This window comes from Hippoglossus hippoglossus, chromosome 14 (assembly GCF_009819705.1).
Source record: "Hippoglossus hippoglossus isolate fHipHip1 chromosome 14, fHipHip1.pri, whole genome shotgun sequence".
NCBI lineage: Eukaryota > Metazoa > Chordata > Actinopteri > Pleuronectiformes > Pleuronectidae > Hippoglossus > Hippoglossus hippoglossus.
Window position 1 is genome coordinate 5,645,524 of NC_047164.1, and position 22,502 is coordinate 5,668,025.

A 22,502-nucleotide genomic window follows, 5' to 3' on the forward strand; every position below is an offset into this window, starting at 1 on the left:
CGTAATTTAACTTGCAACCTCACTCATCTCATAAATGGAAACCATGTGCTTTATCAAAGAGAAATTTCCCCTCCAGGCTCTGATTGTTTCAAGGCATCTGTTTTTTGGACGAGTCCAGAGAGAGGGGGAACGGTGGTAACGGTCTATTTTCTGAAATTAAAGGATTTTCCAGAGTAATTTTTTGAGATTCGTCTTCTCGGTGGCTCTGACTTTACTTTAGAGGCTGATGTAATTTATATGGATCGATATAAACATAAAGAATAACAAGCGAGACCAAATTGATCTAAGTTTTCCACAGAGTACTGGTTGCCGGCGGCGTCCTGGAAATGGTACATGTGGTTCTGATATTGTGATTAACTTCACTGCAGCTCACACAATCCTATACCAGCACATCATCACGGAGAGAATATTGCATTGTCTCTTGTAACAGAGTAATGAATGTACCCGAACCACATCTGCAGAAAGTGTTGCCTTTACATGATACCAAGACTATTCATATTGACCCAGTGGTTGCAGAGATAAACTCTCATTCAAAGACAATAATGGTTTTCTATTCTATTCTATCATACCTTTAGCATTTGTTTGGGATTTGCACAGTGGTAACATGAACAGTATACTTTGTAGCAATAATGACACAGAGACATTCCTTTGATCTGCTTTGATCTTTGTCACATCTGAATTGGTTTTAGCCCCAAAATACAACCATCTTGGGGTTTGGCACGTTGGAAATTAATGAAGTTGAGACAGTGATTGGTGTTTTGGTTCCATATGTTTTAATGTTACAGTGGATATAAATTTAAAGACTCGTCTAGATGGGACAGAAATGATACATTTTCAAACCAAAATATGAATCTATGAAGAAACAGTTGATAGCGGCTCTACTATTTTTACAAGGCTATATTTATATATTTTATATATATATACTAAATCAGTTATATGGTTGTCATTTTATGCCTATATAACAAATACGTACAAAAGAGATACCTTAGGATGTACAGTACGTTTGTGTCTACAGAGCTTTAGAGAGCCCATTCAATCAGATTTCTAAACATTTTGAAACTCATTCAGCTTTAGTTTTTGTCTTCCTTCTGCTTCTGCAGCACAGGAACCAGAAAACAGCCACAGTAAAGAGCAGCAGTGCAGCCGCAGCAGTCAGCAACACTAGCAGAACATCTAAACTGTAGTACGAGTACCAGGGCATCTTATAAGCCTCCGTACGCAGGTGTGCTGCCCCTTTGTGACGGATCACATACTCCACCCAGAAGATAGCGTGATCCATGGGTGCTATTGGCTGATCTCTGTGCAAGCTAGATAGTCTTTGCATGTTCAGTCTGTAGCTGTCCTGCAGGAGCACTTCCTGAAGACCTTGTTCGAAACTCTGTCCATTAAGGTCGCCCAGCTCAATGATCTTGGCAGCTCCTCTCTCCCGCAAACGTACAAGGTTGTCAAACTGGTCAAAGAACAGTGGTAAGCCGAGCACGGGCACCCCGTGGTAAATAGCCTCCTGGACTCCGTTGGTTCCTCCATGAGCTACAAAGACTTTGGTCTGAGGGTGGCCCAGGAGGTCCCTCTGCGGCATCCAGTCCACGATGAGCGTGTTGTTGCCCAACGTGGAGGGACGCTCCCCTTTGTGTCGCCATATCACCTGATCAGTAAACAAAAGAATCAACATGAATTTACTGCACCTCTGTTCATGAGCAGGAAGACAATACGGCAACAACAATCTGGGAGCCCATCATCTGATGATGAATTAGCCTCTGGGACCAAAGGCCAATCTATTGAGGCTTCTGGTGTAGTGAAGGGATATCCGGGTCAATCGACTCCATCTTCCATTATCTGTACACTGTTTAAAGGTATATCCAGGTGTGCTAAAAACTTTCTAATTTAACTTGTAGGGTCATTAGGAGTCATTGAGGTTACCTGAAAGACTCAACGACTCCTAACAACTCCCAGCAGTCAGTTAGAACTGAAGAAGCCTGAAAGAAGGTGAAACGTCTTCAAGAAACTCAACCAAGTCCAGTTGACCTGTTTTTTAGCACTTGGATATTCCAAATAGTTTCTTTCACACATCACACTAGTCAAACTTTTTTCCAAACAAATCACAAACATATATACTTATTGTAGGTGTGTTAGGTGTTTTTTTTACTTCATCTGCTGTTGATTAATTGTTCTGTGGCACATTTCTAGCTTTTAACATTTAGTAACGAGTACGTTACCTTCTGCGGCATCTTGGCAAAGACGCTGGCGATGTCATCTGCAGCCTCTTTGGGCAAAGCGTTCACCAAGGTTCCCAGAGTCATGATGATCACACCATGCTCCCCAGCGCTCTGAACAAACTGCTCCAGGTCCGCTGGCAGAGGCTGGGCCGGTTTGCACTGGAACCCTCCGATGTAGATGACGTTCGGCATCGTGGGCCGAGGGAAGTCGAACACAAAGTCTGACCTGAACAGCCATATGTCTGCGTCCTGAAGCATCGAGATGATGTCACATTCACCCTCGATATATTTACTGCAGGCAACATCGTAGATTGGCCCAATCAAGAATTTTTGCTGGAACAATATGATGCCATAGATTAACAGGTTCTTGATCCTCTGCATGAAATCCATTTTGTCGGATAAACCCGATCCTGGCACTGGAATATAAGAGAGTGGGGAGGGGGCTATCGCAAATTGTCCGTCTCCGCTGGTGATCCAGCGAACATTTAGCACCAGGGGCAGTTTGAGATACTTTGCTAACAGAACCCCTGGTGCTATGGCCGGGTCAGTGAGAACAAGATCATATTGGGCGTCCTTTAATCTTTTGACCATGTTTTCATCATCTAACAATTGACTGATGGCATCATACCAGATAGAATGAGCCTGAGATAACATGGAGAGGAAATCCTTTTTCATTTTGAAGGAAGTTAGAAATGACGCCCCTTCTCTCAGCGCCTGAAAAAAATGGTAAGAAAATTAGTATGAAGAAAATCCCAAAAATATGAATTGTAATATTTAAATGACTAGATGACCCAGTGGGGCCCAGTACATCAACCATGGTGGCATACCTTCATTTGTTCCTGCAGGTACTCATCAAAGAAGTTCTCCATACTCTCATCCATTTTAATTGTAATGGATGTGTAAAGAGGAGACTCCTCTGGGATGTACCAGCTGTTGCTGCCCCGGATCACAGTGAGGCTGTGTCCTCTGGCATGAAGCTCCTCCAGCAGCAGCTTCATGTTGATCCAGTGGCTGCCGTCAATGGGGAACACCAGAATGTTCCCTCCGTGGCAAGGAGGGGGGAAAGAAATCAGACCAACGCTGAGGAGAACAAATATTCCACAGACACGAGACAGGGGCATGGTTCCTAAAATACAGGAGTGAGAAACAATTGCATTTTAAAATGTGTTTTCACAAGTTTATAAAGTTAAAACTATAATACTATCAACAGAATGAACATGTTCCTGAAATTCACTCACCCATGCTTGAGAGTGGCAGCCGTAGTTCTGCCTGCCTGCACACTGATATTCCCTTTAAAGGATTCCTTACATATTTGAGTTCAAACTCCACAGATAATTGGTCCATAACGGTAAATGAGTTACAATGCATCATACAAAGCTATGATGCTGCAGTAAATGTTCTGCAAATAAAAACCAAAGTGGTTACTTCTTATTTAACATGCCATCGTAGATTTATCACTGATAACCTGATCATGTTGTCTAACTAGTGTGTGTGGTTGTGTGAAGTTTCATGGGTGTTTTTCTCTGTCACATGTCAACACATGTGACCTCTTTCATAAGGTTATTGTCCAGGTTGGGTAACTTGAACCTTCTGTAATTTCACACATAACATGGCAAAGGGATAGTTCACCTAAAAATGAAAATTCACTCATTCTCTACTCACCACTATGCCGCTGGAGGTGGTGGGTCCACAAAACACAAAACACTTTTGGCGTTTCAGGGGTAAACAGCGTTGCAGCCACATCCAATACAATAGAAGGCAATTGGACATCTTCTTTAGACGTAATAAAACCACAGGAAAAAAAACATAAAATGCCTCCATACTGCTCCTGTGGTGTCATCCAAGTGTCCATAAGCCCAGACATTCAAGTTCGACTCGAAACGGTTTCATTTACACCATGTTTTTAGTCTTAATGTCCTCTGATATCCTCCTCTGGAGGCGCATTCACGTTCGACCCCAAGGTGTGAACGAGACGAGATCAGCGAGAACTCACGATAAGTACCTGTAGCATCGCTAGTTCCAGTAGCATCACTAGTTCAGGTAGCATCGTTAGTTCAGGTAGCATCGCTAGTTCAGGTAGCATCGCTAGTTCAGGTAGCATCGCTAGTTCAGGTAGCATCGCTAGTTCAAGTAGCATAAGCTGCATAGCTGAAGTTATGGCAGCAAGTTCTCACTGATGTCGTCGCGTGCCCCTTTTGGTGAGAGCATAAAAGCGCAAGTGTGTGTGCGCTCTGAACTCGAACACTTCACCCACCCCTCCATCGGCATTGTGGTGAGTAGAGAATGAGGGAATTTTCATTTTTGGGTGAACTATCCTTTTAAACCTGGAGAAAGACAGGTTTCCTGGAAAAATCCTGCTTCTTGTTATGTGCTTTCTTCACCTGCTGATTTCTCTACTTCATATTCCTGTTGCCAGATCTGACAAATATATCTGCCAGTTGAAAGTAGGGCGCAGGTTTCAGATATGAACTCTGTTGATCCTAGGAAAGTCCTCTAATATCACTCTGAGGATTAGTGGTGGAGGGTAAAGCTTTGAAATCCTTTACTTCCTTACTTGAAGTACCAACATTTCACTATAAATTACTCCATCACCAGTTAAATTCTTGCACTAAAAATTTAGAGTACAAATGTTTGAACATTACAGGAAGATGTACTTTAAGGGATCAAATGTAAAGGTTTTTAATTCAAGAAAAAGACCCATTTGGACTATGTTTGTAGATTCAGGTCCAGAATGGAGGTCTAGAGTTGCCCTTACACATGCATCACACACCAAGAGAAGTCAGACATATTCTCACCTACTGGTAATACTCGGGGGGGGGGGGGGGGCAGCTGAGTAGAGCGTGCAGGAGGCAGGAGAGTAACATCATCAACATGCCCCCTCACTCACTGCTCTGATCACATATCAGTTCAATCCCTTTTGCACTAGTGAGATAACAGCGTTGCAAGATCACAGATCGTGTGTGAAAGCACTTTGATAACAGATGTCTTCATGTGTAAGAAGCATTTTATTGTTGTAGTAGTTTGAGGTGGAGCAAATTTACAATATTTTATAAGCCTGCAACAAACGATTATTCTCGCTTAATCTGTTCATCATTCAGACAATTGTTTAGTTTGTTAGTTTGGTCTCCTGCTGTCTCCTCCATGCTCTTGAGACTTTGCTGAGAGACACAGCGAACCTTCTTGCGACCACACGTATGGATGTGTCATCCTGGAGGAGCTGAACTACCTGTGCAACCTGATTGGGCTGCAGTTACTGCCTCCTGCTACCAGTAGTGACAAGGACACAAGCAGAAGACAAAACTAGAGAAGAATCAGTCAGGAAGGATAAAGAGAGAGCAACTGTCTGTGGCCACCACAGGTAGAACCACTCCCTTTTCGAGGGTTGTCTTGCTTTTGCCTCCAATGCACCTGTTGTCACTTTCATTTGCACCAAAGCAGGTGAAATTGATTCACTATCACTTGTGCTTCCTAAATGGACAAATAAATATTCCTGAAGTTTAACTGACTTGTTAAACTGCAACGATTAGTTGTTCCCTTAACCTTTTTGAGCTTAGTATTTAAAGATGACCTGCATAATGTGTGAGTCACTTTTCATAATACATTTTTCTCCTTTCCTGGAGTCTTCTCTGGCTTCTTTGCATTTCCTGGTTACCTCAGATTTTCCCAGGATATATACAATGCAGGGCCACATTCCTTTACCTTCAAAGTAACATTGAGAACTCTCTGCTGGGTCCTAATGTCTGCCAATTTACAGTCTCTGGTGATTGGAAACTTCATATAGAGATAGAGGAGAAATAACCTCTGGCCCACAGTGACCCCAACATGTGATAGGAAGGTTGTTTCACTTGTTGAATATTAGCATCACAGTAACAGGTTGAAAAGGCTTTTCCAAGAAACAGAAGAGAAATCAGGCAAAGTGGGTCAATGTGTTAATACCACAGTGTCTAAGATGATCTGGCAGAGGAGCAGTGGTCAAGACAGTTCTTGTGTGTTGTTGTCTCTGTTTTACCTTCTATTTGGTCTCATAGTCTGACCAGAAAACATCAGCTGTGATAGTCTTGCTTTTCAGGACATCAGGCATATTAAGTATTTCTTGTTTTGTTCTTTTTTATATGAATGTGCGTTGTTTTTCAGAAATAGCACCTCTAATTTCACTGTACTGCTTTCTCTTATACAATGACAATAATAGTTTTCCATTCTTTTCAATTCTATTCTATTGTATTCTATTCCACCTTCAGCATTTGTTTGGGATTTGCACAGGGGGAACATGAACAGTATTTGATTCTGGAGCAATAATGACACAGAGACTTTCCCTTGAAATAATACAAACGTATTGATCTTTGCCCTAATCAAAATAAAATGTGAGACAATTCATATAACAAGTTAGGTTTGTCACATCTGAATTGGTTTTAGCCCAAAAATCCCCACCACACAACAACCAGCAATGATGTATTTTTTGACCGAATATAAATCCATGAAGAAACAGTTGATAGCTAATGGTGCTACTGGTTGTCATTTTACTTCCTATATAACAAAGACGCACAAATGAGATACCTTAGGATGTACAGTACGTTTGTGTCTACAGAGCTTTAGAGAACCTATTCTATCAGATTTCTAAACGTTTTGAAACTCATTCAGCTTTAGTTTTTGTCTTCCTTCTACTTCTGCAGCACAGGAACCAGAAAACAGCCACAGTAAAGAGCAGCAGTGCAGCCGCAGCAGTCAGCAACACTAGCAGAACATCTAAACTGTAGTACGAGTACCAGGGCATCTTATAAGCCTCCGTACGCAGGTGTGCTGCCCCTTTGTGACGGATCACATACTCCACCCAGAAGATAGCGTGATCCATGGGTGCTATTGGCTGATCTCTGTGCAAGCTAGATAGTCTTTGCATGTTCAGTCTGTAGCTGTCCTGCAGGAGCACTTCCTGAAGACCTTGTTCGAAACTCTGTCCATTAAGTTCGCCCAGCTCAATGATCTTGGCAGCTCTTCTCTCCCGCAAACGTACAAGGTTGTCAAACTGGTCAAAGAACAGTGGTAAGCCGAGCACGGGCACCCCGTGGTAAATAGCCTCCTGGACTCCGTTGGTTCCTCCATGAGCTACAAAGACTTTGGTCTGAGGGTGGCCCAGGAGGTCCCTCTGCGGCATCCAGTCCACGATGAGCGTGTTGTTGCCCAAAGTGGAGGGACGCTCCCCTTTGTGTCGCCATATCACCTGGTCAGTAAACAAAAGAATCAACATGAATTTACTGCACCTCTGTTCATGAGCAGGAAGACAATACGGCAACAACAATCTGGGAGCCCATCGGCCATCATCTGATGATGAATTAGCCTCTGGGACCAAAGGCCAATCTATTGAGGCTTCTGGTGTAGTGAAGGGATATCCGGGTCAATCGACTCCATCTTCCATTGTCTGTACACTGTTTAAAGGTATATCCAGGTGTGCTAAAAACTTTCTAATTTAACTTGTAGGGTCATTAGGAGTCATTGAGGTTACCTGAAAGACTCAATGACCCCTAACAACTCCCAGCAGTCCCTAATACCTGGGAGTCCCAGCAGTCAGTTAGAACTGAAGCAGCCTGAAAGAAGGTGAAACGTCTTCAAGAAACTCAACCAAGTCCAGTTGACCTGTTTTTTAGCACTTGGATATTCCAAATAGTTTCTTTCACACATCACACTAGTCAAACTTTTTTCCAAACAAATCACAAACATATATACTTATTGGAGGTGTGTTAGGTGTTTTTTTTACTTCATCTGCTGTTGATTAATTGCTCTGTGGCCCATTTCTAGCTTTTAACATTTAGTAACGAGTACGTTACCTTCTGCGGCATCTTGGCAAAGACGCTGGCGATGTCATCTGCAGCCTCTTTGGGCAAAGCGTTCACCAAGGTTCCCAGAGTCATGATGATCACACCATGCTCCCCAGCACTCTGAACAAACTGCTCCAGGTCCGCTGGCAGAGGCTGGGCCGGTTTGCACTGGAACCCTCCGATGTAGATGACGTTCGGCATCGTGGGCCGAGGGAAGTCGAACACAAAGTCTGACCTGAACAGCCATATGTCTGCGTCCTGAAGCATCGAGATGATGTCACATTCACCCTCGATATATTTACTGCAGGCAACATCGTAGATTGGCCCGATCAAGAATTTGTGCTGGAACAATATGATGCCGTAGAATAACAGGTTCTTGATCCTCTGCATGAAATTCATTTTGTCGGTTAAACCCGATCCTGGCACTGGAATATAAGAGAGTGGGGAGGGGGCTATCGCAAATTGTCCATCTCCGCTGGGGATCCAGCGAACATTTAGCACCAGGGGCAGTTTGAGATACTTTGCTAACAGAACCCCTGGTGCTACGGCCGGGTCAGTGAGAACAAGATCGTATTGGGCGTCCTTTAATCTTTTGACCATGTTTTCATCATCTAACAATTGACTGATGGCATCATACCAGACAGAATGAATCTGAGATATCATGGAGAGGAAATCCTTTTTCATTTTTAAGGAAGTTAGAAATGACGCCCCTTCTCTCAGCGGCTGAAAAAAATGGTAAGAAAATAAGTATTAAGAATATCAAAAAAATATGAATTGTAATATTTAAATGATTAAATGACCCAGTGGGGCCCAGTACATCAACCATGATAGCATACCCTCATTTGTTGCAGCAGGTACTCATCTACGAAGTTCTCCATACTCATGTTCATTTTAATTGTGATGGATGTGTAAAGAGGAGACTCCTCGGGGATGTACCAGCTCTTGCTGTCCCGGATCACAGTGAGGCTGTGTCCTCTGGCATGAAGCTCCTCCAGCAGCAGCTTCATGTTGATCCAGTGGCTGCCGTCAATGGGGAACACCAGAATGTTCCCTCCGTGACAAGGAGGGGTGAAGGAAATCAGACCCACGCTGAGGAGAACAAATATTCCACAGACACGAGACAGGGGCATGGTTCCTAAAATACAGGAGTGAGAAACAATTGCATTTTAATATGTGTTTTCATAAGTTTATAAAGTTAAAATTATAATACTATCAACAGCATGAACATGTTCCTGAAATTCACTCACCCATGCTTGAGAGTGGCAGCCGTAGTTCTGCCTGCCTGCACACTGATATTCCCTCTAAAGGATTCCTTACATATTTGAGTTCAAACTCCACAGATGATTGGTCCATAACAGTAAATGAGTTACAATGCATCATACAAAGCTATGATGCTGCAGTAAATGTTCTGCAAATAAAAACCAAAGTGGTTACTTCTTATTTAACATGCCATCGTAGATTTATCACTGATAACCTGATCATGTTGTCAAAGTAGTTTGTGTGGTTGTGTGAAGTTTCATGAGTGTTTTTCTCTGTCACATGTCAACACATGTGACCTCTTTCATAAGGTTATTATCCAGGTTGGGTAACTTGAACCTTCTGTAATTTCACACATAACATGGCAAAGGGATAGTTCACCTAAAAATGAAAATTCACTCATTCTCTACTCACCACTATGCCGCTGGAGGTGGTGGGTGAAGTGTTTGAGTCCACAAAACACTTTTGGAGTTTCAGGGGTAAACAGTGTTGCAGCCACATCCAATACAATAGAAGGCAGTGGGACATCTTCTTTAGACGTAATAAAACCACAGAAAAAAAAACATAAAATGCCTCCATACTGCTCCTGTGGTGTCATCCAAGTGTCCATAAGCCCAGACATTCAAGTTTGACTCGAAACGGTTTCATTTACACCATGTTTTTAGTCTTCATGTCCTCTGATATCCTCCTCTGGAGGCGCGTTCACGTTCGAGCCCAAGGTGTGAACAAGACGAGATCATCGAGAACTCACGATAGGTACCTGTAGCATCGCTAGTTCCAGTAGCATCACTAGTTCAGGTCGCATCGATCGTTCCAGTAGCATCACTAGTTCAGGTCGCATCGATCGTTCCAGTAGCATCGCTAGTTCAGGTAGCATTGCTAGTTCCAGTAGCATAAGCTGCATAGCTGAAGTTATGGCAGCAAGTTCTCACTGATGTCGTCACGTGCCCCTTTTGGTGAGAGCATAAAGGCGCGAGCTTGTGCGGTGTGTGTGCGCTCTGAACTCGAACACTTTACCCACCCCTCCATCGGCATTGTGGTGAGTAGAGAATGAGGGAATTTTCATTTTTGGGTGAACTATCCTTTTAAATCTGGAGAAAGACAGGTTTCCTGGATAAATCCTGCTTCTTGTTATGTGCTTTCTTCACCTGCTGATTTCTCTACTTCATGTTCCTGTTGCCAGATCTGACAAATATATCTGCCAGTTGAAAGTAGGGCGCAGGTTTCAGATATGAACTCTGTTGATCCTAGGAAAGTCCTCTAATATCACTCTGAGGATTAGTGGTGGACGGTAAAGCTTTGAAATCCTTTACTTTCATACTTGAAGTACCAACATTTCACTATAAATTACTCCATCACCAGTTAAATTCCTGCACCAAAAATTTAGAGCACAAGTGTTTGAACATTACAGGAAGATGTACTTAAGGGATCAAATGTAAAAGTTTTTAATTCAAGAAAAAGACCCATTTGGACTATGTTTGTAGATTCAGGTCCAGTATGGAGGTCTAGAGTTGCCCTTACACATGCATCACACACCAAGAGAAGTCAGACATATTCTCACCTACTGGTAATACTCAGTTTGCAGTAGGTGAGGGGGGGCAGCTGAGTAGAGCGTGCAGGAGGCGGGCGAGTAACATCATCAACATGCCCCCTCACTCACTGCTCTGATCACATATCAGTTCAATCCCTTTTGCACTAGTGAGATAACAGCGTTGCAAGATCACAGATCGTGTGTGAAAGCACTTTGATAACAGATGTCTTCATGTGTAAGAAGCATTTTATTGTTGTAGTAGTTTGAGGTGGAGCAAATTTACAATATTTTATAAGCCTGCAACTAATGATTATTCTCGCTTAATCTGTTCATCATTCAGCCAATTGTTTAGTTTGTTAGTTTGGTCTCCTGCTGTCTCCTCCATGCTCTTGAGACTTTGCTGAGAGACACAGCGAACCTTCTTGCGACCGCACGTATTGATGTGCCATCCTGGAGGAGCTGAACTACCTGTGCAACCTGATTGGGCTGCAGTTACTGCCTCCTGCTACCAGTAGTGACAAGGACACAAGCAGAAGACAAAACTAGAGAAGAATCAGTCAGGAAGGATAAAGAGAGAGCGACTGTCTGTGGCCACCACAGGTAGAACCACTCCCTTTTCGAGGGTTGTCTTGCTTTTGCCTCCAATGCACCTGTTGTCACTTTCATTTGCACCAAAGCAGGTGAAATTGATTCACTATCACTTGTGCTTCCTAAATGGACAAATAAATATTCCTGAAGTTTAACTGACTTGTTAAACTGCAACGATTAGTTGTTCCCTTAACCTTTTTGAGCTTAGTATTTAAAGATGACCTGCATAATGTGTGAGTCACTTTTCATAATACATTTTTCTCCTTTCCTGGAGTCTTCTCTGGCTTCTTTGCATTTCCTGGTTACCTCAGATTTTCCCAGGATATATACAATGCAGGGCCACATTCCTTTACCTTCAAAGTAACATTGAGAACTCTCTGCTGGGTCCTAATGTCTGCCAATTTACAGTCTCTGGTGATTGGAAACTTCATATAGAGATAGAGGAGAAATAACCTCTGGCCCACAGTGACCCCAACATGTGATAGGAAGGTTGTTTCACTTGTTGAATATTAGCATCACAGTAACAGGTTGAAAAGGCTTTTCCAAGAAACAGAAGAGAAATCAGGCAAAGTGGGTCAACGTGTTAATACCACAGTGTCTAAGATGATCTGGCAGAGGAGCAGTGGTCGAGACAGTTCTTGTGTGTTGTTGTCTCTGTTTTACCTTCTATTTGGTCTCATAGTCTGACCAGAAAACATCAGCTGTGATAGTCTTGCTTTTCAGGACATCAGGCATATTAAGTATTTCTTGTTTTGTTCTTTTTTATATGAATGTGCGTTGTTTTTCAGAAATAGCATCTCTAATTTCACTGTACTGCTTTCTCTTATACAATGACAATAATAGTTTTCCATTCTTTTCAATTCTATTCTATTCTATTCCACCTTCAGCATTTGTTTGGGATTTGCACAGGGGGAACATGAACAGTATTTGATTCTGGAGCAATAATGACACAGAGACTTTCCTTTGAAATAATACAAACGTATTGATCTTTGCCCTAATCAAAATAAAATGTGAGACAATTCATATAACAAGTTAGGTTTGTCACATCTGAATTGGTTTTAGCCCAAAAATCCCCAACACACAACAATCAGCAATGATGTATTTTTTAACCGAATATAAATCCATGAAGAAACAGTTGATAGCTAATGGTGCTACTGGTTGTCATTTTACTTCCTATATAACAAAGACGCACAAATGAGATACCTTAGGATGTACAGTACGTTTGTGTCTACAGAGCTTTAGAGAACCTATTCTATCAGATTTCTAAACATTTTGAAACTCATTCAGCTTTAGTTTTTGTCTTCCTTCTACTTCTGCAGCACAGGAACCAGAAAACAGCCGCAGTAAAGAGCAGCAGTGCAGCCGCAGCAGTCAGCAACACTAGCAGAACATCTAAACTGTAGTACGAGTACCAGGGCATCTTATAAGCCTCCGTACGCAGATGTGCTGCCCCTTTGTGACGGATCACATACTCCACCCAGAAGATAGCGTGATCCATGGGTGCTATTGGCTGATCTCTGTGCAAGCTAGATAGTCTTTGCATGTTCAGTCTGTAGCTGTCCTGCAGGAGCACTTCCTGAAGACCTTGTTCGAAACTCTGTCCATTAAGGTCGCCCAGCTCAATGATCTTGGCAGCTCCTCTCTCCCGCAAACGTACAAGGTTGTCAAACTGGTCAAGGAACAGTGGTAAGCCGAGCACGGGCACCCCGTGGTAAATAGCCTCCTGGACTCCGTTGGTTCCTCCATGAGCTACAAAGACTTTGGTCTGAGGGTGGCCCAGGAGGTCCCTCTGCGGCATCCAGTCCACGATGAGCGTGTTGTTCCCCAAAGTGGAGGGACGCTCCCCTTTGTGTCGCCATATCACCTGATCAGTAAACAAAAGAATCAACATGAATTTACTGGATTGTTTACCTGCAGGCAGCCTAAGCCTGCTCAAACGTGATTGGTTAAAATAGAAAACGGAAGCCAGAAGTCCCTCGTCTACAGATTCCACATATTCACAAGCAGCATCTGTTTTCAGTGATTACAGCAACACGATGGTGTTGCCACTGCTGCAGCCTGAGATACACAAGATACTCAAAGATGGCAAATATAATAGAGGAACCATTTATCTGGTAACATCAATACATTTCATCATAAATCAATAGATCACTCCCTCTGTTTTCCATACCCTTTAATACGATTCATTAGAGGCCCAACAGGCTACTAAGGCTATATATTTGTTTTTCTTTTTTACTTGATCTCCTGTTGATTAATTGCTGCAATTAAATATCTCAAGGTCTCTCTGGCACATTTCTAGCTTTTAACATTTAGTAACGAGTACGTTACCTTCTGAGGCATCTTGGCAAAGGCGCTGGCGATGTCATCTGCAGCCTCTTTGGGCAAAGCCTCAATCATAGTTCCCAGACTCATGATGATCACACCATGCTTGCCGGCGCTCTGAACGAACTGCTCCAGGTCCGCTGGCAGAGGCTGGGCCGGTTTGCACTGGAACCCTCCGATGTAGATGACGTTCGGCATCGTGGGCCGAGGGAAGTCGAACACAAAGTCTGACCTGAACAGCCATATGTCTGCGTCCTGAAGCATCGAGATGATGTCACATTCACCCTCGATATGTTTACTGCAGGCAACATCGTAGATTGGCCAGACCAAGAATTTGTGCTGAAACAATATGATGCCGTAGAATAACAGGTTCTTGATCCTCTGCATGAAATTCATTTTGTCGGTTAAACCCGATCCTGGCACTGGAATATAAGAGAGTGGGGAGGGGGCTATCGCAAATTGTCCGTCTCCGCTGGTGATCCAACGAACATGTAGCACCAGGGGCAGTTTGAGATACTTTGCTAACAGAACCCCTGGTGCTACGGCCGGGTCAGTGAGAACAAGATCGTATTGGGCGTCCTTTAATCTTTTGACCGTGTTTTCATCATCTAACATTTGAATGAGGGCATCAGAGCACATAGAATGAGCTTTAAATATCATGGAGAGGAAATCCTTTGTGATTTTGAAGGAAGTTAGAAATGACGCCCCTTCTCTCAGCGCCTGAAAAAAATGGTAAGAAAATAAGTATTAAGAAAATCCCCAAAATATGAATTGTAATATTTAAATGATTAAATGACCCAGTGGGGCCCAGTACATCAACCGTGATGGCATACCTTCATTTGTTCCTGCAGGTACACTTCAAAGAAGTTCTCCATACCCTCATCCATTTTAATTGTAATGGATGTGTAAAGAGGAGACTCCTCTGGGATGTGCCAGCTGGTGCTTCCCCGGATCACAGTGAGGCTGTGTCCTCTGGCATGAAGCTCCTCCAGCAGCAGCTTCATGTTGATCCAGGAGCTGCCGTCAATGGGGAACACCAGAATGTTCCCTCCGTGGCAAGGAGGGGCGAAGGAAATCAGACCCACGCTGAGGAGAACAAATATTCCACAGACACGAGACAGGGGCATGGTTCCTAAAATACAAGAGTGAGAAACATTTGCATTTTAACGTGAGTTTTGAATGAAAATGCTCACATTATAATGAATTCACACACGCATGCTTTAAAAGTGGCAGCTGTAGTTCAGCCTGCCTGCAGACTGACATTCTCTCTAAAGGATTCCTTACATATTTGAGTTCAAACTCTTTTGACCTCTTTCACCAGGTTATTAGTCCCTTTTGGGTAACTTGAAGCAGCCAGAATTTCACACATACCACATTAAACCTGTAGAAAGATAAATCCTGCTTCTCGTTATGTGCTGCAGTGATTTTCTCCACATTTTATAACCTGCTGATTTCTCTACTCCAGGTTCCTGTTGCCAGATCTGCCAAATATAGCTGCCAGTTGAAGGCAGGATGTTGAATCCTCACTCTGAGGATTAGTGGTGGAGGGTAAAGCTTTCAAGTCCTTTACTTTCATACTTGAAGTACCAACATTTCACTATAAATTACTCCATCACCAGTTAAAATAAAGTTAAGTACATTGTTTGAACATTACAGGAAGATGTAATTAAAGTTTTGAATTCAAGAAAAAGACTCATTTGAACAATGTTTGTGGATTCAGGTCCAGTATGGAGGTCTAGAGTTGCTCTTTCACATGCATCACACACCAGGAGAAGTCAGACATATTCTCACCTACTGAGAGTAACATCATCAACATGCCCCCTCGCTCTCTCTGAACTCTCCTGACTGCTCTGATCACAGATCAGCTCACTCCCTTTGCACTAGTGAGATAACAGCGTTGCAAGATCACACACGACCACGCCCCCCTCCACACACACACACACACACACACACACACACACACACACACACACACACACACACACACACACACACACACACACACACACACACACACACACACACACACACACACACACACACACACATACACACACACTTTCTCTCTCTGTCTCTCTCTCTCTCTCTCTCTGTTAGAGCAATGTGTCCTCAGAGTTTACTGAGTTCCTCGCAGTAGGTGAGGGGTAGAGTAGTTCGTCCTCCAACCAAAAGGTTGGCGGTTCAATCCTTAGTCTTCCCCATCAGTATGCCGAAGTGTCCTTCAGCAAGATACTGAACCCCTAAGTGGCCCCACACAGATGTTGAATGCACTAATTGTAGGTCGCTTTGGATAAAAGGGTCTGCCAAAATCTAATCAAGCAGCTCTTCATCAGTTCACTAAAAACAAAGGATTTGTCAGACACTTTGCTTTAATTCTATCGGAATAGAACACGTTTACATTTAACCAGATGTAAACATGAATCTAACTCTGGGTTCGTGCAGCTCAGTCTCTGCACAATTAAAATGTTCTTAACTGTGTGAATTCTCCACTGATTTTCAAGCCGTTTGCTTTGTTACAAACGTCAGATGTGTATTTATGTCACAGAACGCTCGGTTACATTGAAAATGAAGGTTTTCATACATAAAATACGTGATCTGTTGCCAATGGTAATGTAGTAATATTTCTATAATATTTAAGATTAACTTACCCAAAACCATTAGGTTCTAAGTGCATTATCTTTTCTTACTGCCTGTAAATTGAAAAACTAAATCTAAATCTAATCGGCATATTATTTGCTTTAGATCGGTTAATGGGTGTTGCCGTAAATAACATGTGAAGAAAATACTGCACCAAAATGGCAAGTAAGTATAAGGACCCCAGTGATATCAAATGCACGTTGACATAAGAAAGTAATGAAGTGCTTATGGAAGTGTTTCACAAATGTGTCATCAGGCAAAGGCCACTTAGAGAGAGGAGCTGAGGACAGACAGGGACAATCTGACTGAGGCACAGACTCTCAGGTAAGTTTGTTAGTTTTTGTCTCCGGGTTATGATGTAAAAGCCGTCTTGTATATGTAGAAAGTAAAGACATTAGTGTGGTTGTTGTGTTGAACTGTGTAGTGATGAGTATGAGTGCCAGCACAGAGGATAGGGCCAGAGACAGCAACGATCATGGGGACACTTTATATATATATATACAGTACGTTCGGCCTCCAGGAATTGCTCTTGAGAAATGTCTCTGTTTATCGTCCCCCCCCCCCCGAACACTAAGATGAAAGATCCGCTCCTGCTTGCAGCCTAAATATTAGTTTTATAGCAGGAGAGGAACAACCAAGGGACAAGTTATTTAATCCATACGACTGTGACATGCATGGTGTAAAGTCCTGGGTGAACTTACTCATATTTCTCTTTGTGCAACAGATTTTTATTAAGGATAAAAAATTTTCCACCTCATATTATCGTGTCTGCTCTGGGCCTGTAAAAACGAAGTCTGTAAAACATGATATCTCTGATGAAAGTGAATGAATGTTAATAGAATAAAATCATTATGATTATATTCACTGGTTGATGGAATGGAATGTAAATCATGGCGTGAAATGACATAACAAAGTGTTTGTCACTTACCAGTTGGTCCTTACTGGCCTCCACCTGGGAAATCTGTTGGAAGTGTTTATGTATATATCTTATAGGGGTAATGCCACTAAGCCAGTAAAGCAGCTGCAGGTCCTGAGAAGCAGAACTTTCTCTTGTGTCCAACCAGGAAACTCTTTTTATACCAGTGTTATAACTAGCAGCAGATTTTGTTTAGCGAACAATGAGCGTCTCTACACTGGCTCTGATATTTAAAAGGACCTGAATAATGTGTGTGTCAGTTTTCATAATACCCTTTTCTCCTTTCCCCGGAGTCCTCCCTGGCTTCTTTGCATTTCCTGGTTGCCTCAGATTCTCTCAGGGTAAAAACAATGCAGGGCCACATTCCTTCACCTTCAAAAGAACACTGATCACTCTCCGCTGGGTCCTAATGTCTGCCAATTTACAGCCTCTGGTGATTGGAGACTTCATATAGAGATAGAGGGATAATAACCTCTGGCCCACTGTGACCTCCAACATGTGATAGGAAGGTTGTTCCGAGGAGGGATTGTTGAGTATTAGCATCACAGGTTCAAAAGGCTTTTCCAAGAAACAGAAGAGAAATCAGGCAAAGTGGGTCAACGTGTTAATACCACAGTGTCTAAGAGGATCTGGCAGAGGAGCAGTGGTCGAGACAGTTCTTGTGAATTGTTGAGAGACACGAGAAACACACGTCCATACGCCAGGTGGGTCTACTCACACCTAAAAACACTCCTCCATGGAACCTAATTTTGATTTCTTGCGTTGGCAGGTAGAGATGCAACGATCCACTTTTCTTCAGATCCGATTCTGACACCTGAATGTGGTTTAGTCACTGATACAACACCAGAGCTCTTTTGGAAAACTTAGAACAAAAGTAATAAGAAAATGGGGACTACTGGTTTATCGTTGCATTGCATTTTTACATATTTATGACTCATATAAACATCAGTCTATCTATGTAATCTGGATCCAATATACAAAAACTGAGTTAAGTCAGTACCACAGTGTACTAAAAATAAAGGTTTTCCCCATGCATCTTAAAAAAACATGCTTGCAAGTGAGCTGCAGGAGGATGAAATCCCCGGGACAATTGTTTTCCATTACACATTCCCTCATTCCCTCAACATTTTAGACTTGGGCTTAAAATAGCATTTTGACATATTTATGCATGTGAGTCAGTGTCGGCCCCTGATATCGATATCGGATTGGTTCCAACTTTATTGACAAAAGGGAAAAGAGGATTTTTCTAAACATGATGAACTTCAAACATCCACATTTCCTTAGTGAAAGTGCAGGTGACGTGTTGGAAGGAGAAACGCCTGATGTGGATGCCTCCTGCATCACAGGATACGACACACACACACACACACACACACACACACACACACACACACACACACATACACACACACACACACACACACACACACACACACACACACACACACATACACACACACACACACACACACACACACACACACACACACACACACACACACACACACACACACACACATCACCAGCCTTGTCACACCCAGTTTGAATTACTCTTCCCCACCTCTTCCATGCTAATTACATTAGGTTTTTCCAAGTCACCATGGAAAATCTATTTCACCACAGCGTACTAAAAATAACGGATTTCCCCTTGTATCATATAAAAACATGCAGGAGGATGAAACCCCCCCCCCCCCCCCGAAACCATTTTTTCCAAGTGGTTCATTGAAGGAGGAAACAGTGTCTCAGGCAAAGGTCAAAGATCTTCCACAGCAAAAGTAAAAATCTTATGACTCAGACACCAAGAAGAAATAACTATAATTTCCACACCCTTGATAAGATTTATCACTTTACTGGAGCTGATTGAGGGACATCTCTGCACAGGATGTTTGGGTGATATGAGGTAACTTTGACGGATGCCAATTACACTTTAAAAGTATAAATGAATAGCTCAGAACCACTTTGTGTGCACTGGTGTTTAACTTGGCCCCCCACGGCGTTTAGCGGACATCACAGGAAACTGCTCCCCATCAGCTTTTATAGTTCCAGTTCCTTATTTTTACAGCTGATTCCTGCTGCACTGTAGTCGATTCCCTTTCCAGCGACACGACGGAAGGCAACACACCTTGTGCACCAGATTATAATCGATGACACAGTATGTTTGACAGACTCTCATCAGCATCTGTCGAATAATTCACGTGGAATTACGACCTAATTAACCGTGAAAGTAAACAATCAAAAAAGCATTAACACAGAAACCCTCACAGCCGAGCCTGCAGGAGTCACGTGTCTTATGTAACAGCCTGAGTCTGCATAAAGACAATCTGCCTTTACAATATCAAATGGGTTATTTCTGTTGCGGTCTGCACAAGCCATTTTCATTTGTCAGCAGGGGTCTGGACAGGATAATGGCCGTGTGGAAACTCTGTCTGACTCATGCACCAAGGGTCCCTGCAGCCGTGCACAAGATGAATGGGAAGGTTCAAAACCAAACAGTGCTCGGATTATAGGAGCAGATGGACAAATGAATGAGCAGAAAGAAATCCCTCACCTGGAGTTGTTTATTCAGTGACTTTCCGTTTGGAGTTAAAGTTTTCTTTTCCATCTTTTGACAGCATTAACAAACAAGTTGATCGTGTTGTGTCGAATGATATTTTTTGAATCAACGATTACAGTCACGTGTCACATCGATCTGTCCAGGAACTGCAGAGAGAAATTTACCCCTTTGGGCTGAATCGCCTTCACATCAGGAAGAGATTCAGCCCAAATGATCCATCTTCCAAAGATGGTAAAGAATGGAGAGCAACTTCCGCAGAAATCTGAGAATCTGAGAGAAGCAAAGGTTTCACAGAGGAGGTTTCACAGAGCGTGAGGGAAAGTCTTTGGCAACAGCAGGTGGAAAAATGTGCAGCTTGAACTTTATGAAACAATTAACACTGTCTGAGCTCCTGGTTAAGGTTAAAGGGAAGATTTGGATTGTGGTTAGGTGAAGGACAAGGTGTGTGTGTGTGTGTGTGTGTGTGTGTGTGTGTGTGTGTGTGTGTGTGTGTGTGTGTGTGTGTGTGTGTGTGTGTGTGTGTGTGTGTGTGTGTGTGTGTGTGTGTGTGTGTGTGTCTTCTCTGTTCCCTGGGGTGGAGATGCTGATGACTATGATCTCAGTGTGTTGTATCCGGATCAGGCAGCTGACAGATAAAGACGATAAAAAACAAATTCAAGAAACACCCTGATGAAGTTTCCATCTCTCGTGTGCCAACCTGCTCCAGGAAAAAACCTCCTGCACATGCACCCTCAGTGTTTCAGTGACGGACGGCTTTTCTTCCTTTAAAGGAAAATGTCTTTGTCCTTTAAAATCAAGAAGTACAGAGGGACTTTGGTTTTGTTACCGATAAAAGGAGGCCTTATAGTTTGTTATTCACGTGTGCCCATGAAAGTAAAGTCAAAGCAAACTGACCTTTAATTTCTCTCCAGTCTGAATTACAGGACAGATGAGTTCTGTGAGATGATGTACAGCTGATTACAGACTCCATCCAAGCCTTTGATTCGTCCTCTCTTTGTTTTAGTTGCTGTTTTAATTACACCTCACGGGATAACTTCAGTTACTGAAGAACCTGTTTTATGATGGAAACACTTTGGATCATCCCACATCAGCACAAAGATACGATGACATCGTGCAGGTCACACACGAACAGACCATTTATAAACCGTCATGAATTTGTTGTTTAACACAAAACCCAGATGACGTGAAATATAAATGTAATCGGAGCCATACCTGCACTGTAGGTTATTTACAATAATCACTCCAAGAATAGACACAATTATTTTATAAACGCCAACATTTTTTAGAACTATTATTTATGCCCTTCTCCTTTTTGCCTGAATTATTGGAAAAAAAACCTGACAAGGGATGAATGGATAAATGTCATGGTTGGATTTTCATAGTTGCATAGATTTGGTGTTAAATGACTAGTGCAGTGCTCTGCCTGTTTGGAGCGGCCTGTCTTCCTGTGGTGATGCTGGTTGCAGCTTTCTTTCTGAAAGTGAGCTGCAGAAATTGAGCCGTGGCGAGTTCAGACCTGCTGCTGAACCCTGAAGCTGCTCCACCGAGAAGCTCGACTCAGGACGCAGAACCCCGAACTACAGAATCAATTGCTGTTGCTGTAGTTTTCGAAGGCGCCTGTGATCGACAACTATACCAAAAAAGGTCAGTCATTCAAATTCACATCTGTATTATCACATAATCCTTAAGTAGCTCCGATAAAAACATAATAAATGCAACAGAATGCATGTTCACAAATTACTCCCGAGCGATTTTTTACATCTCTGCAAAGCACTGAAAGGAAAAGAAATCTAAAAAACCTGCAGGACACTTTGGAAAATGAAAGTGATTCCATGCAAACACATGCAGAAAACATTAGTGTGGCTCTTTAACCTGCTCTGATGTCAGGCAGCTTTTTCATTATGAGATGAACTTTCTAAAACTTAAATAACCATCTTCCTTCCTCATATTTCCAACGCGACTTGCCAGAGAATCCTCACATGATTCCCAACTTTCAGTCGTTATTTATTATCTCAGGCAGATAAACTTGATTAGAAAATTTGAAACCATGACAGAGAAGACCTCATATTGCAGGAGGTAGCCTGACTATTACTGTAATAAACAGATGTTTATTAAAACTGATGTCGCCTCACAATTTCCCAATGCAAATTCTTACCAGGAGCTCAGATTTCTCCGCGTCGGCTGAACAGTAACTGAAGACCAGTGAAAACAAGCCGGCCTCTCCCAGTCAACAAGCTATGGTGCAATCCATCATAGAGTCCTGACACACATATAACACAACCATGACAAATATAAACAAGTGTGAACAGTGTGGCCTGTTGGACTGTTTCCATGAGGACCCCACGCAGTAATGGAGCGTGTTGCATCATTTACAGTCTCGTGTAAAGTGTGGAGGTTACAGAGCAGGAGCCGCGTCGCTTTCTCTTTCACCGACCGGCTCCATATTTGATTAATGAGTCTGAAATCTAGATCTGCGGAAAAGCCACAAAACAAAAACACCTCGAGGAATATTATCATCACAAAACATCCTCTGCGTTCACAGCATGAATCTGAAGTTCAGCAGTTTGTAACCTCGGCTTTGCTTTCTGCTCTGTCGAGTCCATTCAATCATCTGGGAGAGATCAACCCTCCTCAAGGTTTATGATTTCATCGCATTTTGCCATCTTCGTCA

At 42.6% G+C, this 22,502-nt stretch overlaps 3 protein-coding genes and 1 long non-coding RNA gene across 9 annotated transcripts; 1 reads left to right on the forward strand and 3 right to left on the reverse strand.

Annotated features, from left to right (window-relative positions):
- Positions 1 to 875: 875 nt before the first annotated feature.
- LOC117773959 (UDP-glucuronosyltransferase 2C1-like) lies at positions 876 to 17,389 on the reverse strand. Of its 4 annotated transcripts, XM_034605907.1 has the most exons (5): positions 6,170 to 6,188; positions 3,455 to 3,546; positions 3,044 to 3,342; positions 2,217 to 2,930; positions 876 to 1,645 (listed from the first exon to the last, which is right to left on the reverse strand). In XM_034605907.1, the coding sequence occupies exons 2-5, from the start codon at positions 3,456 to 3,458 to the stop codon at positions 1,061 to 1,063; spliced, it is 1,602 nt and encodes a 533-aa protein (XP_034461798.1). In that variant the 5' UTR covers positions 3,459 to 3,546; positions 6,170 to 6,188; the 3' UTR covers positions 876 to 1,060. The 4 variants fall into 4 exon arrangements, with proteins under 4 accessions (XP_034461798.1, XP_034461800.1, XP_034461799.1 ...); XM_034605909.1 differs by lacking the exons at positions 3,455 to 3,546; positions 6,170 to 6,188 and adding an exon at positions 17,290 to 17,389; XM_034605908.1 differs by lacking the exons at positions 3,455 to 3,546; positions 6,170 to 6,188 and adding an exon at positions 17,063 to 17,142.
- LOC117773961 (UDP-glucuronosyltransferase 2C1-like) lies at positions 6,703 to 9,771 on the reverse strand. The gene is made up of 4 exons (XM_034605914.1): positions 9,274 to 9,771; positions 8,863 to 9,161; positions 8,036 to 8,749; positions 6,703 to 7,431 (listed from the first exon to the last, which is right to left on the reverse strand). Exons 1-4 carry the CDS (start codon positions 9,404 to 9,406, stop codon positions 6,847 to 6,849), a joined length of 1,731 nt encoding a protein of 576 aa, XP_034461805.1. The 5' UTR covers positions 9,407 to 9,771; the 3' UTR covers positions 6,703 to 6,846.
- On the forward strand, positions 11,764 to 17,832 carry LOC117773962. The gene is made up of 3 exons (XR_004615997.1): positions 11,764 to 11,929; positions 13,372 to 13,373; positions 17,812 to 17,832. It is a non-coding gene; the product is annotated as an uncharacterized LOC117773962 (long non-coding RNA).
- LOC117773960 (UDP-glucuronosyltransferase 2C1-like) lies at positions 12,364 to 17,649 on the reverse strand. Of its 3 annotated transcripts, none has more exons than XM_034605913.1 (4): positions 17,550 to 17,649; positions 14,558 to 14,856; positions 13,731 to 14,444; positions 12,364 to 13,266 (listed from the first exon to the last, which is right to left on the reverse strand). In XM_034605913.1, the coding sequence occupies exons 2-4, from the start codon at positions 14,849 to 14,851 to the stop codon at positions 12,682 to 12,684; spliced, it is 1,593 nt and encodes a 530-aa protein (XP_034461804.1). In that variant the 5' UTR covers positions 14,852 to 14,856; positions 17,550 to 17,649; the 3' UTR covers positions 12,364 to 12,681. The 3 variants fall into 3 exon arrangements, with proteins under 3 accessions (XP_034461804.1, XP_034461803.1, XP_034461802.1); XM_034605912.1 differs by lacking the exon at positions 17,550 to 17,649 and adding an exon at positions 17,290 to 17,428; XM_034605911.1 differs by lacking the exon at positions 17,550 to 17,649 and adding an exon at positions 17,063 to 17,143.
- Positions 17,833 to 22,502: the final 4,670 nt, after the last annotated feature.

What these genes read in the sequence shown, in the direction of transcription:
- LOC117773959 (XM_034605906.1), bottom strand. Translation starts at nt 3,587, where the DNA reads ATGATGCATTGTAACTCATTTACCGTTATGGACCAATTATCTGTGGAG. An exon ending in GCTGCCACTCTCAAGCATGG is followed by an intron (nt 3,343 to 3,454) that starts GTGAGTGAATTT and finishes CCTGTATTTTAG; the next exon opens with GAACCATGCCCCTGTCTCGT. An exon ending in TTGCCAAGATGCCGCAGAAG is followed by an intron (nt 1,646 to 2,216) that starts GTAACGTACTCG and finishes TTTACTGATCAG; the next exon opens with GTGATATGGCGACACAAAGG.
- LOC117773961 (XM_034605914.1), bottom strand. Translation starts at nt 9,406, where the DNA reads ATGATGCATTGTAACTCATTTACTGTTATGGACCAATCATCTGTGGAG. An exon ending in ACCTGCTGCAACAAATGAGG is followed by an intron (nt 8,750 to 8,862) that starts GTATGCTATCAT and finishes CATTTTTTTCAG; the next exon opens with CCGCTGAGAGAAGGGGCGTC. An exon ending in TTGCCAAGATGCCGCAGAAG is followed by an intron (nt 7,432 to 8,035) that starts GTAACGTACTCG and finishes TTTACTGACCAG; the next exon opens with GTGATATGGCGACACAAAGG.
- LOC117773960 (XM_034605911.1), bottom strand. An exon ending in ACCTGCAGGAACAAATGAAG is followed by an intron (nt 14,445 to 14,557) that starts GTATGCCATCAC and finishes CATTTTTTTCAG; the next exon opens with GCGCTGAGAGAAGGGGCGTC. An exon ending in TTGCCAAGATGCCTCAGAAG is followed by an intron (nt 13,267 to 13,730) that starts GTAACGTACTCG and finishes TTTACTGATCAG; the next exon opens with GTGATATGGCGACACAAAGG.